Source organism: Phaenicophaeus curvirostris, unplaced genomic scaffold, assembly GCF_032191515.1.
Source record: "Phaenicophaeus curvirostris isolate KB17595 unplaced genomic scaffold, BPBGC_Pcur_1.0 scaffold_46, whole genome shotgun sequence".
Taxonomy (NCBI): domain Eukaryota; kingdom Metazoa; phylum Chordata; class Aves; order Cuculiformes; family Cuculidae; genus Phaenicophaeus; species Phaenicophaeus curvirostris.
Window position 1 is genome coordinate 383,557 of NW_027206669.1, and position 16,123 is coordinate 399,679.

A 16,123-nucleotide genomic window follows, 5' to 3' on the forward strand; every position below is an offset into this window, starting at 1 on the left:
ATGCAAAATTTGCCTGTCAGGATACAAAAATTCACACCATCAATATTATACATACTTCCATTTCAGGCACACCAGGGCACCATCATTTTTCCCAATAACAAGGATAAATTTGCTATCCAGAGAAAATACCGTGGATCTGATTCCTCCTCCTTGATATGAGTGACAATGCATACGAGCGAGTATATCCTAGAAAAGTCACAGAAGCAGTATGAGTAAATATGTTTTTGTAACAGGGTATGTCTATAAACTATGCTTCTGTATTTTCTTATAGAAGTCAATCCAAAATGTCAACACGAAGTATATAAAAGCCTAGGATTTATGATTTTGTGATTTTTGACTACAGATGGGACAAGTTTCTAGAATACTAATTTTGCAGGTGATGATAACGAAAAGTAGTAAAATTATCTACCCCAAGATTTGCTGGAGAAGAAAGTAAGTAGTTTGTATAATCATCAGTTATAAAAACAATTGTACTATATAATGTTATGACAGTTCATGTTCAACGTAAATTTTTCTGGAACACTTTATATTCAAGCAAAGAAAAGCTTCCAGTGAAAGAAAGTAGCTTGCACACCTCTTCCTCGCGTACACCAAACAAAGCCTGTACCTGGATGCCTACCTACCATAGTAGGAGTGTGATAGACGAACAAAACACCATCGTTCGCTGCTGATGCCAGCCACCGGCCGTTGGGTGATAAACAGAGGATCCCCGATCCAAACTGATTGCTACGAATCCTCTTCTCTGATAAAAATACTGATGGGTCTTCCGATATAGTCTGCCGAACAAAGAAAATGTTAGCAGCAGTTCAGATTATGGAGATGTCTATGCCATTTTGAGAAGGCTGATGGCAGTTTTGTGGGTTATCACATGTGGTGATTTACAATCCAAACACTTGGATTTCTGAGCTCAGGAAGCAGTAACATTGCTACGATGATTTGCTTCTCATCTCTTCAAAAGGGTCTGTGTGTTTTTATGTGCCTGGGCCCAGAGTTGTCAAGGACGAATGCCCACCTTTGGAATTCACCTTCTTCCTTGACCTGACTCAAACTGGGGGAGACCTATGAGCTACAGAGAGGTCCAGTTCATCAGCAGGCAATGACAGTGACCACTACTTCATTTCAGGCAGGGCTGAGCTGGGTTTGCAGTTGTGTCTTAGAGTCATGGGCTCACATGGGCTCAGTGCTTTTAAGAGCTGGATACTCCAGTTACTCAGCAGACTGCACAAAAGCACAGCTCCAACACAGAAGCTACACATGAAGTGCCTGCAAGCTGTACAAGTTTTAAGAAGCAACATTTGGCTTTCTCTGTAATCAAACAAGAAGATTGCTTTTGCCAGATTTCTGAGCAGGTGGTAGGATACTAAAAGTTGATGTTTATGGATGGAGTAGATATTTTGAGTGCAGAGATGACTTTTTATGATAATATCCTGCTATATTAACTTCAGCTACAGCCTTTGTTTGATGGTATTTAACCATCACCCAAAATAAAGCAGCTTCAGAAAATTACCTTTTCAGTGAGATGATATTTACAGATGAAAAGTCCAGAGGTACAGTAACCATACACAATATTATCCTTCAATCTGACTGCTGAGCTCAAAGGGCAATCCAGATCATAACGCTCCTGTTTAATGGCACTAGCATCAAACATTCCTTGGTCATTAACATACTCATCATTATCTAGAAGCGTGAAAAAAGAAACAGGGAGGAAAAGGCATCATTACCACTAATGCAGGTGCTTCACCCATCAAGTAATTAAGAAAATCAGTCTCAGCAAGGAGTGAGCATTATGTGAGTTTTCAAGGAGACTAGGAATTAAGACACCTAGGTTTGACACTTACTCTGGGGGTCGTGCCAATCTAGCACACTGCAGTGAAGCAGAGAGACAGCTCTAAAGAAGTCCTAGAAACGGTTTAACCACAGTGATGTAATTGTTTGCATACCCTGATTTACCCTGCTCTGCTGTGCCTTAGTTAAATTTATGCATTTAAGACCTCTCATGACAACTGAATTAGTTTTCCACCTGTTTCCAGAAAGTGCCCCGAACTGATCATTCCAAGAATATCAGTTTTCCAGAAGGTGAATGGAAGTTTGCCTTTCTTAGGCGTCCTTAACCCCCCCCCCCCCTTTTCCTCATAGTGACACTTTTCTCATAGAAAGTTTCTTTAACATTTCCTATTGGGACACAAGGTAATATTTTTTAAACACAGTAGACTTTTTCCTTGGTGCTTTTACACAGAAAAGCTATAACAAAGACAGGGAATCACTATTTTTTTAGATAGATCAACCTTTAATATTTTCCTTCTGAGCTATTACATACCTATAATAATTCTTTGAAGAGGCTGGTGGGATTGATTCCCCTTTGAACACCCGATATGCTAGTCTGCAAAAGGGTGATGCCTAGAACAAGGTCTCTGTGACTGGCTTCGGGCATTGCCCACTCAATAGTAATAATAACAGCAATAACAACCACCACCAGTAGAAGTAGTTGTTAAGCGATGGCTTTGTGAATCTGCAAATGAATTACTTCTTCCTTCCTTGGCCTTCCCTTAAAAGATCACATTTTGCAATGATTGAGCTGACTATAAAGCCTACCGAATGCTGTATGAGAAATGATGTCCCAGGAGAATGTACAGAGGAGATGAAGAAAGAGATTAAGATTTGTGTTAATGGATGGCAATAATATGATCTTCCCTTAGAAAAATATCACAGAATATATATTCTTACCTGTTGTGAGTTCTGAAGGTAGATAAAAAACTTCCAGTCTTGCTCTAAGACTTGCAACTAAGTCCTTGTTGAAGTCAGAAACTACAGAGAGATCCAGCACTTCATCTGCTAAGGCTGAAGCAGGTAGGGAACATCAATGCAAATTGTTACTGAATCACGGTAACGTTTTTGCTGAGTTATCACATCAAACAAAGAGACCCATGTTCAGGACACATCTCAGCTCAACCACACAGTTTGGAACTTGCATGAAAATATCAGACAAGCCACAACCTGGTTTTGGAAAGTGCGGCACGCACACAACTTCAGCTAGAGGCATCCAGCACTGAGAGTGCTAAGTGTTACTATGACATTAAACATTCAAATATGACTTTACATCCAGCTTGAACTGTAGCAATTTTGAGGTTCTCTGCTGATAACCACCACTTAAAGTTATGATGAAGGTCTATACTTATAGATGCGATCTGTAAGTATAACGTTAGTGGAATTGAGAGGCTGCAAAAACAAATACACAAATTTCTGAAGAATTATTCTGTGACTTAAAATTCCATCATTTTTATTCTTTAGCATCCAGCAGCAAAGCTGACAGTTCCAGCAGTCCTCACGTTAAAGATGTCCGGGGCAGGCAATTGCACCCAGCTATCATGACCTATGGATTTTTACTCTAAATTCTCTCAAGATGAGCCACAAAAGTCTTAAGTTCTTTGCCACTACTATTCCTTTTGTGCTGGAGTTGTGATCAGCTAGTTAGCTAATCCATTCTCTTCCCTCTGACTTACCTGCTCCTTTGCTAACTAAAACTAAATAAAAAAAAAAAGAAAGCAAGTACACCTAAAATACAGTAAATAGTGAAAACACAGTGTAGTTAATGCTGTAACATTTATTACCTACATATCCAAGAACTTGGAATAATTTTGAAGGCCGGGCATCTAGAATAAAGATATGTCCTTCTGCAGCCCTAGTGATGAGGAACCGGCCACTCTGGTCATAACTAGGTGAAAAAAAAATCCAAATAGAAAACAGCTCAATAAAAAGAGTCAAATAATTCCACTCCAATAACTCTGCTGACTTCACTGAGGGCATAAACGCAACTGAAATTTCAGCTTCTAGGTTTACAGGATTAGGGTCTGATATAAAGTGCAGTTATGAGTGCAATTTCTAATTGTGTGGGTGGTCAATCTAAAGCTAACGATGCTCCATAGCAGTCTGTTAACAACTTCAGCAAATCTTTAATGAAGTTTATGTTTTTAAAAATAAAACGGCTATACAGATTTTGATATTATTTTTAATAGACATGGCTCTGTTTATATTGATTTGACCTTGAATGAGTTGCTTTCCGTATCTATTTTTAATGTTTTATCTTAGGTAGCTGTGGAAAGTGATCACATCTGAGTCTCCAAATAACAGGCAGACTAATATTAAAGTTTAACTGTTCAATATCCATTTTATTTTTTAAAAAGTAGAAGTAAAATACTCTCAGATTTTTCAATAATGGAAAAAAGCAACCAACCAAACAAAAAAAGCCTTTTACATCACTAGAGCTTATTACAGGAGGACTGGTAAATTCCAGAACAGTGAGCAAATGAATAATTAACAATGGTAATAAAAATCCACCGTATAAAAAGGGATGACCAAAAGGCTTATACTTAATTTCACAAAAACTTAAATTTACTTCTAGTGAGAAATGGCCCTCTAAAGTTGGATACATGGAATTGTGCATAATTATTGCACACAGTGATCTGCCAGAAAGGATCTTATACATGAGTATTTTCAGTGCTCAGTTAAACCTTCTTAAAATACAGGTTTATTATATTTCTCTCATATAAATCCTGCCACTACCTCTCTTGCAAGCAATTCAGAATATGTTGGAAAATAATTGAAACCATTAAAATATTTTACTTTGTTATTTTTGGAATCAAAGCTTGAACAGTTTTTTTGTTCAACTAACAGCGTTACTCAAGAAACAGATTGACAATATTACTGCCCCTGCTGCTTCATACTTACTGCAAAGACAACACTGGAAATTTGGAAAGAAAAATTCTGTGAACAACCCGTGGAGCTTCAGCTTTGGTAACATCAAGAAAATAAGATTTGACCTCTTATGGTCCCAACAGCAACGCTGCTGGAGGAGGGACAGCAAGCCATAGCTGTTGCCTAGTTGAGAAACAAAATATGATTAACAGTTCCATACCTTTTTTTACAACTATTCTGTATGTTAGTATGCGACTTCTTTTACTATTTAGAAGTCCCTAAAATTTGAAGAAGAAACCTCAAATGGTTCAGCTAAAAAACTTGTTTTTAACAAAGTATTTTAGAGACGTCTTGGCTTTTTTCCCTATGCTCTCTATCTACATATCAAAAGCCAATTCTGCACTCCTCAGAAAAAAATCATTATATCCACATTTAAAGTGAAATAAGTCCCACCTCAATGAAACAGTGAGTGCATTGTTATGTGTACAGCTCTTACAGAAAGGGATGAGTCTCTTACTGTGTCAGATTTCAGGGTTTGAATGCATCTTAAATCAGGACAAAGCATTAACAGTTTTAAATACTTTTATCAACTCAGTTTCAAGAGCCTGGTCATTCAAGGCATTTAGTTTTTACAGACTCAAAACTTTTCCATTCAGTTCTGACACTCATTAAAAATAAATATTTCATCAAATATTATAAAAATTTAGATTGTTATTTACAAATATGTGCTTAAAGACACATCACTACAACAACCCAAACCATTCAATGATTCTATGACATGAGGTTGACATGTTGCCTCTGCTTTATGGCCCAGTTCAATAGACGATTAGTTCAAGTAAACGTAATATTTTTAAATCTCTTTCATGGGTTGTACAGAGACACTACTGATCTTTCCTCACCACAGGTTGATCCAAATCTGTGGAATATTATGCTATGAATTAAGAAATACTAAAGAAAACTTCAAGCATCAGTCACTAAATGAGCTCCTGGTTGCGTGTACCTGAATATCAAGGTTGAGCTTGCTGAGGCAAGTTCCATCTTCCAGGAACCAAACTTGTACTTCACCTGAAATTGTTACAGACTATTGAACAGAGAAAAAAACATAGTCAAAAGAGAGTGGAATAACCAAATAGTCTGGAAATGACTAGTGATCTTTTATAGAATATAAATTCAAATAGTGTCTGAGCAGAGCAGATCAAGGATTACTAGTTTTGCTTGAAATTACCTTGAATTCCCTTTAAGTCCAGTTGCTGCAAGGTACGCCTACCTACGGAAAATGTGTAATCATTTCTGTGAATTGATGCAAATACAGGAATGTTTTTTAAGCAGAATGAGACAATCTAGGGCAAAACATGTAAGCTTGATCAATATTAGCACTCCCACCATTCAGCCTGCAATAGAAAACCTGCTTATCATTTTCTTTGCACAGGAAAGGGCTTAAGGTGACATCTGGTTTTCTCACATGAAAAATTATGTGTATCATGTTTTTGAGGCCTTCTTATAACCAGGAAATTTTATAATTCCACAGTGAAGTATGGCTAGAGATCAATCAACCCTCACATCACTCATTCAGACTCAGGTAAAATTTGTCATTCCCATGTTACTGACAAACAAACAGATTATCAGCAAAACTAATTGATTCACACCCCAGAATTTCAGGGCTGGCTACTTGAAGAATTCATGGCCTTGAGATGAATCAGTTGCAGGAGTCCAAGACACAGGAGGAAAGCAAGGAATATTTCAGAATGAACAGATCCATGAGTAATGCCTCGTTGTCCCTGGACCTGGGACAAAGGCATCTCTCAGGCTATTCCAGTTTGTGCTGGAGGCTGAAAAGATCAGCAGGGATTCCTTGTTCCGACATCTGTTCTCTGAATTGAATCAACCTTTTGCTCAGCTGTGTTCCTGACCACTAGTGAGACAGCAAATAAACAGCAGAACCATACAACATTTTAGCAGCCTGCGAATTATCCACCCTGCATTCCAGGGCAAGTTCTGACCCTTCTATAGGCCATACCTGAATTAATGCCATTTAATTCCGTAATGAGAAGGTTTTCCACAACTGTAACAAACACCAGAACAGTCACGATCTCTGCAAGGCTTTTGATTTTGTGTCTTACCAACGTTTTGGTCATCTGAAAAGAGCCACAATTATATATAAGGAAGAAAATAATTTCTTACCACACAGTACTTGTCCCCTGGAGTAAGAAAATCAGCTGTCAGGAAACAACTACTGCATGTGTCCAGGAGTTTGACAGCTTCTCCACTGTGGGCAGGTTTGTAAGCATAGATTGTCCCCTGACAGACAGAGAGAGATAATCCATCCCTGGGCTATGAGACTTCTCATTAAAAGCTGTCAAAGACTTCAAGAAAAAATACTCATCTTCCTGAGCTCTTTAAAGTTTCAAACTCTACTCTAAATTGAGGTAAAAAGTGCCCAGTAGAATTCAACTGAATTTAGTAAATTATATAAATTTACACTAGCTGAAAATCAGGATGGTTCATTTGAGAGTGATCCAGCTAGTCACGTTTCCAAGTTTTGTTTCTCATAACTGCTTTAATTTAAAACCACCCTATTTCGTATTGCTCCAGAAACCAATCAATATTCTAAAGCAACATAAAACACAAATAATAAATCTTAAGCTTCAAAAGATGTTTTTATCTAAAGACCTCAAAACCTTTTAGAAACAATTCATAACTAATGTAGACATAGATTTTAGAACTTCTCTACGCATTTTACAAAAGGAGAGTGAAATCAGAGACAAAGTGTGACCAAAGTTACCCCCACAAAAAAACCCAAACAAACCACATTTAAATGCCAATTTAAATTATTAAAGGTCTGGAAAACCAGGGATAATTTGAGGATTTGGGACTCTTGTGTAAGATTTCTGGACATCAGGCTGGTCAAAGAAGGATCTTTGACTGGGTGGCCAGACAAATTCAGATAGATGCACAGCACAAGTCTCCCGCATAGCCACAGTAGGTCTGATGTACCCAAGGCCCAAGATTTCATTGCAAACACAAGATGGGCTAAGTTTACCTCTGGTATAATTTGTTGACTTGTGTGATTACATTACAGACATTTCATACTGGCAGTGCCAGCATGCACATACAGAATAAAAGGAACATGCCATTATATAATGCCGTTATCTCAAATGCTATACCTGGTCAGTGACAAGCAGAAGCACAGCGTAATCAGGTGAGAATATGAGGCTGGATATGGGTTTTAAGATATCAACGCAGATTTTCGTCTCATACTGCAGATCTTTGATGTGATAAAAGAATAAAACGCCCCCCTGTGCAGAAAAGTACAAATCCACATCAGGTCAAGGTCAATTATCCCAGCCTGAAGGTCAATTATCCCACCCACTCTGGCAAACTGAACTGGCAAAACCTTCTGAAATTCTCTGGAGCAAGTGTGTTTAACTGTATCCCATTGCTAATGGTCTCATCTGCCTTCATGACGTTTAAATCCAGATGACTCTTATCCTGCATAACGCATTTTTTGAAAAATCAAGGTGTTTTTTAATACAAGTCTTACTAACAGTCCATGTTTGATAACAGACTCTCTCATTAGTAAACACTTGAGATTCCACATTGTTTCTTTTGTGACAGTATAGGGATTTGTCCCTCTCTTAAGCAGCACTGTATAATGTAATCATCATTTTGGATTAAATATTGAGTGAGATTCAGCACAAAACAATTTGGTGGTTCTCTTGGTCATTTTTTTCTCCTCTCCTATTTTTTGTCCATCCTTCTTTCCTGTTCCTCTAGAACTCTCTTTGCCTTTTGTTAAAAATAGTATTGTCCTCTTTGGTTCCTTCTTTGACTTAAAAAATGGAATCTCTTCCCTCCCTGCTCCTTTCTGAGTTCTTGTCTCAAGTTCTAACAAAGAAGATATATGACAAAACCAGAGAGGACCTCCACTTTTTTTCTGACTTCTGTCTTTGCAGTGAGCTCTGCAAATACACTCCATTTGAATGCTTTTTGATTTTCACACAATAAGTTACAAGCATAAAGGATGCCTTACATTTCCAGCTGCATACAGTCCCCCGTTACAAAATGCCACGGCAAATAAAACTGATTGTTGTGGATCCTCTGGTTTGCCACCTGAAAGCACAAAGGCAACAAGAAACATCAAGTTTAATTCATTGCAACCATGTGTCCCAACTTCAAATCTGAGATGATTTACTACTTGTGAGTAAAAAGGCTCAACGGGCTATATATTCTTTGGACTTTGTGCTGTGATGATGAAGGACAAGGCTGGTACACATAATTTAAAGTGACAGTACTACTGTGGTCTGATGAATTAGAAATTAATTTGAGAAATCAAAACTTGTCCCAATGTCTGGCAACCTTCACTGTGGAAGTATTTTTTTTCCCTAATTTCTACTCAGAATTTCCATTGATGCAAACTGTGCCCTTTGCCTGTCAGGTTCCATCCTGTCTGTAACCTTTCATGAGTAGCTGAAGCAACAGTAAAATCCCCCATTTCCTTTCCACTGGGCTGAAGAGAGTTCTCACAGCCCATCTTTGTATGACACACGCAGACTCTGCAATAATCTTTGTGGCCCTGTGCTGAACTTTGTCCACTACGTGAATGCCTTTTTTGTATTGTGGAGCCCAAAACAAAACATTTGAAACAAACCCTAAATCCTAACTCAACTAAATCACAAGTGATTGCAGTTCTAAACAAAGTTACTAAAACTAAGCAGTAGAGAACCCATTCTAGCATCACTTATTCCAATTTAAACTAGAATGAACAGAAATTATTTCCCTGCCACTGTTTTTCCAGAGGCTATTCATTTGGCTGTCTACTAGCACAAAAGCTATTAATCATTTCTCCTGTAAACATATAAAAGGTTGCCATTGATGTGTCTTACAGAGGTCAGTGTGAGCTGAGTTTTTCTAACCAGTGGCTTCCTGCTGTACTCACATATTATTACTCCCAGACATCATTGATGCTGGCTAAAAATCAATTAGCTTGATTTGAACATGGAAATACCTTTCTTTTTCTGCGCTCCTCGAACATATGACACGATGTCTGACACTTTACACACGTATTCTGCACAAAAGAAAACAATATATAACGTCAACCTTGTTTATATGTCAGTATTGCAATAAAAGTCAGTTATAGCCCAGTCTACTGAACAAAAGGTGAAGTTTGGTATATTGAATCAAAAATGTGCATTCTTCTCCAATATCCACCATCTCTGTCATTTATGCATCTGAGCTGGCACAGTCGTTACGTGGTTCAGCTTACAGCTATAAAAGGGAGATAGTCATACATGGACTGTGATCCAGATGCAGATTTATCTATCTTCTAGTGCTAAGTTCTGGTTTTGTTATTTCCATTCATAATTTTTTAATTAGATTTACTTACAAAGGAAAGTTTAGCCAGCCTGAAAACTGCCCAAGTGAAATGTTGTGGCTGCTTACGGTTCTGTTTGCAAAACCATAACAGGAGCTTGGCACGTGCTTCGAGTTGGACACACATGTAAGCATTCTGCTGAGCAGATACAGATTGCAGTACATCTTAAATTAAGCAGAAGCTTCAGTAAAATACGAATACAGACAGTGTTCTCACACAGATTTAGGACAGGACTCAAAGAATACACAAGTGGAGGAAAATCCCAAATGGCAAAAATTCTTATTGCCTTCTAACGAACTGGCAAACCATTTCTGGTCACGCCTCAGCTTTATATTTGTTTGTGATTTTCAGCTCTTGATATGGCAAACTTAAGAGTTTGATGGTTTCAAAAACAGAGGAATAGTGCTGGTTTGCTGATTTTTTTTTCAGAGCTGCCTTCCATTTCTGTGCTGACTATCAAAACTGGATAGAGATACAGAACTTTGGGAAAGTCAGGGATATTTACAGCAGCTTAAAAAAATAATGTATTACATGGCAAAAGAAGAAAACAAGATTATCATCAGCCTGTCCATTAACACTGATTCAGTGTTTATTAAACATTGCTATGCTGGTCTACAGAAGGATATTATCCAGTTCTAGTGATAGAAATAATAATTTTTCACGGAAAGGGTCATTGGGCACTGGCAGAGGCTGCCCAGGGAGGGGGTTGAGTCACCTTCCTTGGAGGGGTTTAAGGGACGGGTGGATGAGGTGCTGAGGGACATGGGTTAGTGATTGATGGGAATGGTTGGACTCGATGATCCGATGGGTCTCTTCCAATCTGGTTATTCTATGATTCTATAATTCTATAATTCTATAATTTGAAAAACGAGAACATTCTCCAGAGAAGTCTGTCTGGAGACAGTGGTGGAGAACTCACCTCTCTCTCTAGAAGCTTGTCTGAATGATGAATTATATTTTCATTTTAAAATTACATATTTTAAAATTTGAATTTATCTGAATTTATTCTCCAGCGCTTGTGTCTGTTACAGGTTTGTCCCCTAGCTTGGAATCCATCCGGTACTTTCCCTACCCTTGCAACAATGCTGACCCACCATAACCAATATTTTAATGATAAAATTATGATAAAATTCAACACTCTGAGACCCCAGAAGTTTGTTGTGGTTTTTTTTTAATGTCAGAATAGCACTGGAAGCCCAAATTGAAATGGTTACCCACTATTATCTCACCCTGACAAATGTTTTTCAAATTACTTTTCAACATAGTCTTCCACTGCATAGACATTACTTGCACATGTGGTCTTGCATACTTGGCAGTACTAAAGCACACTTTGTTTGAATAGTTTAGCGTATCATATAATCCAAATTACTCTGTAAAACAGCTCTGTCAACCTTTGTGTCATCTGCAAATTAGTTCCAGAAATATCCTTGCCACAGACTTTGCATGTGCCTTGAATTTCATTTCACTGAAATAAATCTCATAAATCTATCATTCTCAAATCAGGAAGAACAGAAATTCACCATCAAATGTTATTAAAGACAGTGATCTGCTCAAATACAATAGTAATAGGGGTCATATAAATACCACGATAGAAAGAAATAGATGGAACAGGGTTTGGGGAGGGGAAAAGGGGAAGAAAACACAAGAAAACCTTGTAAGAACATTTAAGAGAAGATCCAAAGCATGTGAGCAGAAGTGGTGAGGAACACTAGACAATAAGATGGATGAAAAAGAATGAAGAGTCTATAATTCTATAAAACAACACCTGCTGTCTCAATAAAGGTTCTATAAAAAGGAAATATAGGTGGACTTGGGATGAAAACATAGGACAGAGATTCATAAGCGCCTAGATGTTGCTAGTAAAATATGCCAAGGGCTGGCTACATGATTCTGGGTAAGAAGCCTACTCTCTATTTATGCTTACAAAGCATTTTGAATTTCTCAGCGGGGAAATGTTACAGAAATAAAGTATATTAATATTTACTTTATAAATCAAATAGGACTAACAGTAATAAATCTATAACAAATGGGGCTTTACATCACCCAGAAAAACATTTAATATAGGCATTTTTGCTGATTTTATGACTCTTGAACATCACAAATCTTTGGGAAGGCTGCAACTGAGCTCCTGTGAATCAGGAGCTTTCTGTGTAAAGATGACTTCTATAATATTCCTTTGTACCTGCTGCCATGACTGTCTTAACACATAAACTAAATAAAATATGGAAAACTGAGGATGAGATTGTGTAAATTCTAAACTAGGTTGCTTCCTGAACTGCGCATTAGTAAGGTGGTGTATAAAATTATAATAATGATGATGATGATAATGCTGTCTTTCTTTGAGCTTCTCTCCCTTTTAAGTAGCAACTCTTCAGAGAAAAAAAATCCATGATGGATCCTTGTAATGAAAAGTTTTATAAAAGGACAATTAAATAAAATTGGTACTGGATGCCAAGAGGACTCAAGTGGTTGTGTCATGGCAAAGCATATTCAGAAACCTCAGGTCCCAAATGTAAGAAATATTGTAACAAAACTAAATTAATCTAATGGAAGAAAGAATAAGATTGAAAGCTGTAGGATAGTTCCATTCCTTTCCCCCTGCTGCCCCGTTGTGGTTAACACTTTGGTAAATACCCAGCCACAGGGTCTTGTTCTAGAGCCTGGAATCCTAACACATTTCAAAGGAGCCAACGAGAGCATTGGCAGTGGTCTTGCTTTTCTTTCTTGCCTCTCACACATTCTTTAGGAGTTGGCTACAGCTTCTAAGGGCCATGGACTACAGGTTGAGGACAAATCCCTTAAATGACAATCTAAATAATTGGTCCTCCACTTTGGATGCTTACATCAATGGGGAAAACATTGATCTCAGGGGACACTAATAGTGGTGCCATTTAGGGTATTATAAAGGGAACAAGTCCCCCACACCACTGGTGGGTTATCACACTTCACTGCCAGGGCCACCCTGGGGTCTCGCCCCCAGAGGGTGGTCCTTGCTGTCCCTGAGATATGGGCAGGTTCGACTGGACCGCTGGTTGAGCCATAAAGTTGGTTGCTTGTCGGGGGGGCTGCAGGTTCAGGGGTGCTTCGCCCCATTCGGGGTTGGCATAGTTGGGCCGCCTGGTGTCCCAAGTGGGAGAGAGCCGTGCGCGGCCCAGGTGCCCTCTCCCCCTCCCGTTTCCCTGAGTTTTAGAGCTGCATTCCTTGGCAAAGTGCCCTTGCTTCCCGCAGACCCAACACGGTCCTCTGGGTCGATTCTGGCGCAGGGGGAATGCTGTTGGCAAGTCATGAAACCGAGGGCAGTTTGTTACAACGTGACCCACCTGGCCACATTTAGAGCATGCCATCACGTTGGCTATTGCAGTGCTAACGGCCATCTGGATTGGGGCTAGACGCTCTTCCTTCGCGACATGCTTGATCATGTCTGCGATACTCGACCCCACCGGCAATGACCGCAGAATTTCTTTGGTTGCCGAGTTGCACTGCTGACGCAAGCATTCTGCTACCACCGGGCCTTTTGCTTCCGCAGGCAGGCTCGAAGAGTCGACTGCTGCCTGGAGACGGTCCACGAATTGTGTGAAACTCTCACTTTCACTTTGTTTTATCGTGGACCATGATGATGGCTTGGCGATGACTCTAGAAGCTGTGCGAATGGCTTCTCTGGCCGCACGGGTAGTTGCCATGACTTCATGGGCCCGCAGGCCCTGAGCTTGCGCCTGAGGGGTGATCATGGTTGGGTCTGTTCCCATGAGCCGCTGCAGGCTGGAGCCGTGCAGTGGGTGATCTGCCCCAGCTACTTGGGCCAGCTGCTTTACGCAGTTGTCCTCCCATTCTTGTTTGAACACAATCATCCCTGCCCCGTCCAATATTAATCTGCAAGCTTGTTTTATATCAAAGGGCAGCATGTCATCTCCACCGAAAACGCTGTCTATGAGGGTGGAGACCATGGCAGAATTAAGTCCTTTATCTGCAATTGCTTTAACAATTGCTTGTATGTCCTTAGGGTTTATTGGTGAGTGGACCCTCTGTCCCCCGTCTGTGACCCGAACCGGGAATGCTAGCTTGGCCGATGGGGCCCAATCGGCACATGCCATCTTTATTTTTCTCCAATCCGTGAGAGGGATTTGTCCCCCTCTCGGCTTTTCTTTAATTTGAGTGGGGATGCGTCGGCTTTTAACTCTATGCACCCCCACTTCCTCCTCCTCTGAGCTCGAGTCGGTTGTGACCCACCCGCCCGGACTAGCGTCCGAGCCGGAGTCAGAACTCGACTGACCGGTCACTTCCGGGCCCCGAGCTCCTTCTGTCGGGCCCCGGCCCCGCCCACCTCCCTTGCGGGTGGGGCCGCCCCCTCCCCGCGGCTCGCCCCGCCTGCTGCTCGGAGCAGACGGGCGCTGACTGGCTCTCCGCCCCTCGCGGGCACCACCCTTCTCTTTTATGTTCTCCTCCCCCTCACGCTCGCACGCGCCGTTCAATTCCAGCGCTACCTCCCTGTTCCCGCCGCGAGCGTTCTCACCCCGCCTTTCCCGCTCGGCGCCATCTTGGGCCGCATAAGGTGGCGGCCTTTCCGAGATTGCCTCGGGCTCCGCTTTTCCAGCGGCGCCCCCGGCCTCCCCGGCCAACCCGCCCCAGAAGGATTCCGCTCGTTTCTGTCCCTCCGTAAGCGGGCCGGGGTTTGAGGATTGAGGGGACGCATCCCCCTCTCGCAAACATTTAGATTCTGCATAATCATCACCACGTGGGGGGGGCAGAGTCCGCGGGGCCGGGGTGGAGAATATCCACCGGCTGGTCAATGACCCCAAGCTCTAAAAGTCTCGCAACGGCGAGAATAAAATCTTTAGGCTTACACTCTGTCTTATATAATTGCGATACGACCTTCACAAGGGCTTCCATCTTCCTTGCGGGTCCGGGAGCGTCCTCCCCGCCGGGCTGGTCCAGCCGCACCGGCCGTCGTTCACCCGATTCCAAGCGACTTCCCGATTCCCGGAGCTCCTTCCCGGCCCCCGGGTTTCGGCACCACCCCCGCCTTCGGGGGGCGTTGCCTCCGGAGGCGTGGCGACCTGGTTCAGTTTCCTGGATGGAAGCTTTAAGTTTCTTCAGTTCATCTTGCAGTGCCTGGAGAAGGGAAGGACAAGAGCAGCAATATCATATCTAGAAGAACAAAGAAGCTCAGATACTGTAGAATGAAAATATGGAATTGTATCCTTTAGCCAAAAGGTCCCAGAAATTATTTGTTTGGAAGGAGAGTGCTGCCAGGCTACCGAGTTATGTTGTCCAAATACGACTTCGAAGAATAAAAAGAGTTGTATCATTTGCGTATGGCATCAGCAACTCTGGGAATGGAACCTGAAAAAAATTTTAGGAATACTGGTACATTTGTGAAGGAAAGTTACTGTCTGTGAGATGCCACAGGCCTTGGCTTGTATTACTTGGTATAAGTAGAGATTGTCTAGTCTAAGCTAGGACTTCTTTCATATGCCACATGATCTTTGTTCTTCATTTGTTCTTCATTTATTCTGTGTATTAGCATTTTCAGAAGTAGCTCCTGAAACTCTGGTGATGAGCATGTTAACAAAACCACTCCTTTTCTCATTTTAATTTACCCTTCTATATTCCTCTTTTTCTTCATTCAGTTCCTTGACTTTTATCTCATATTCTCTAAATATTCTCTTTTCTTCTTCATTCCAAAGATGCTCAGGCTTGGAAAGAAAAGGAGGTGGAGGAATATCCTGGAAGCATTAAAGATAAATATGTTTCAAAAGCAACATTAAGTCCCCATCTGCACACTAACAAACTCTAGCACATCTCAAGATGAGTTAAAGGTATTCCTTAGTGGTAAATAAGGTACAAGACTTAAGTCTAAGTTACCTATATATTCTGTTTCTCTGGTCTGTCACTTGCACAGTAATTTTGGTGACACATATTGTGCTATTCTCTCTCAATTGCTTATAGGAATTCACTGCTGGATCTTGTAAAGGACAAGTATTTTGTACTCAAACATACTGCTGTAGATACTAGATACCTCACGTTTTCTGCTTCAGAAAAAAATCTAACTCAAAAAGGTAA

General features: G+C 40.6%; 2 protein-coding genes across 2 annotated transcripts in view; both read right to left on the reverse strand.

Moving 5' to 3' along the window:
* Positions 1 to 12,255, reverse strand: part of LOC138733915 (cilia- and flagella-associated protein 43-like) — a 54,914-nt gene extending 42,659 nt beyond the window's left edge. Inside the window, 10 exon segments of the mRNA XM_069881431.1 lie at positions 56 to 186; positions 624 to 776; positions 1,508 to 1,677; positions 2,725 to 2,838; positions 3,501 to 3,521; positions 4,913 to 4,970; positions 5,693 to 5,773; positions 8,723 to 8,802; positions 9,698 to 9,757; positions 12,246 to 12,255. Of these exon segments, the coding sequence (XP_069737532.1) occupies positions 56 to 186; positions 624 to 776; positions 1,508 to 1,677; positions 2,725 to 2,838; positions 3,501 to 3,521; positions 4,913 to 4,970; positions 5,693 to 5,773; positions 8,723 to 8,802; positions 9,698 to 9,757; positions 12,246 to 12,255 (878 nt within the window).
* Positions 12,256 to 12,673: 418 nt separating this feature from the next.
* LOC138733932 (endogenous retrovirus group K member 10 Gag polyprotein-like) lies at positions 12,674 to 15,173 on the reverse strand. Its single transcript, XM_069881450.1, has 2 exons — positions 14,933 to 15,173; positions 12,674 to 13,776 (listed from the first exon to the last, which is right to left on the reverse strand). The coding sequence occupies exons 1-2, from the start codon at positions 14,948 to 14,950 to the stop codon at positions 13,009 to 13,011; spliced, it is 786 nt and encodes a 261-aa protein (XP_069737551.1). The 5' UTR covers positions 14,951 to 15,173; the 3' UTR covers positions 12,674 to 13,008.
* Positions 15,174 to 16,123: the final 950 nt, after the last annotated feature.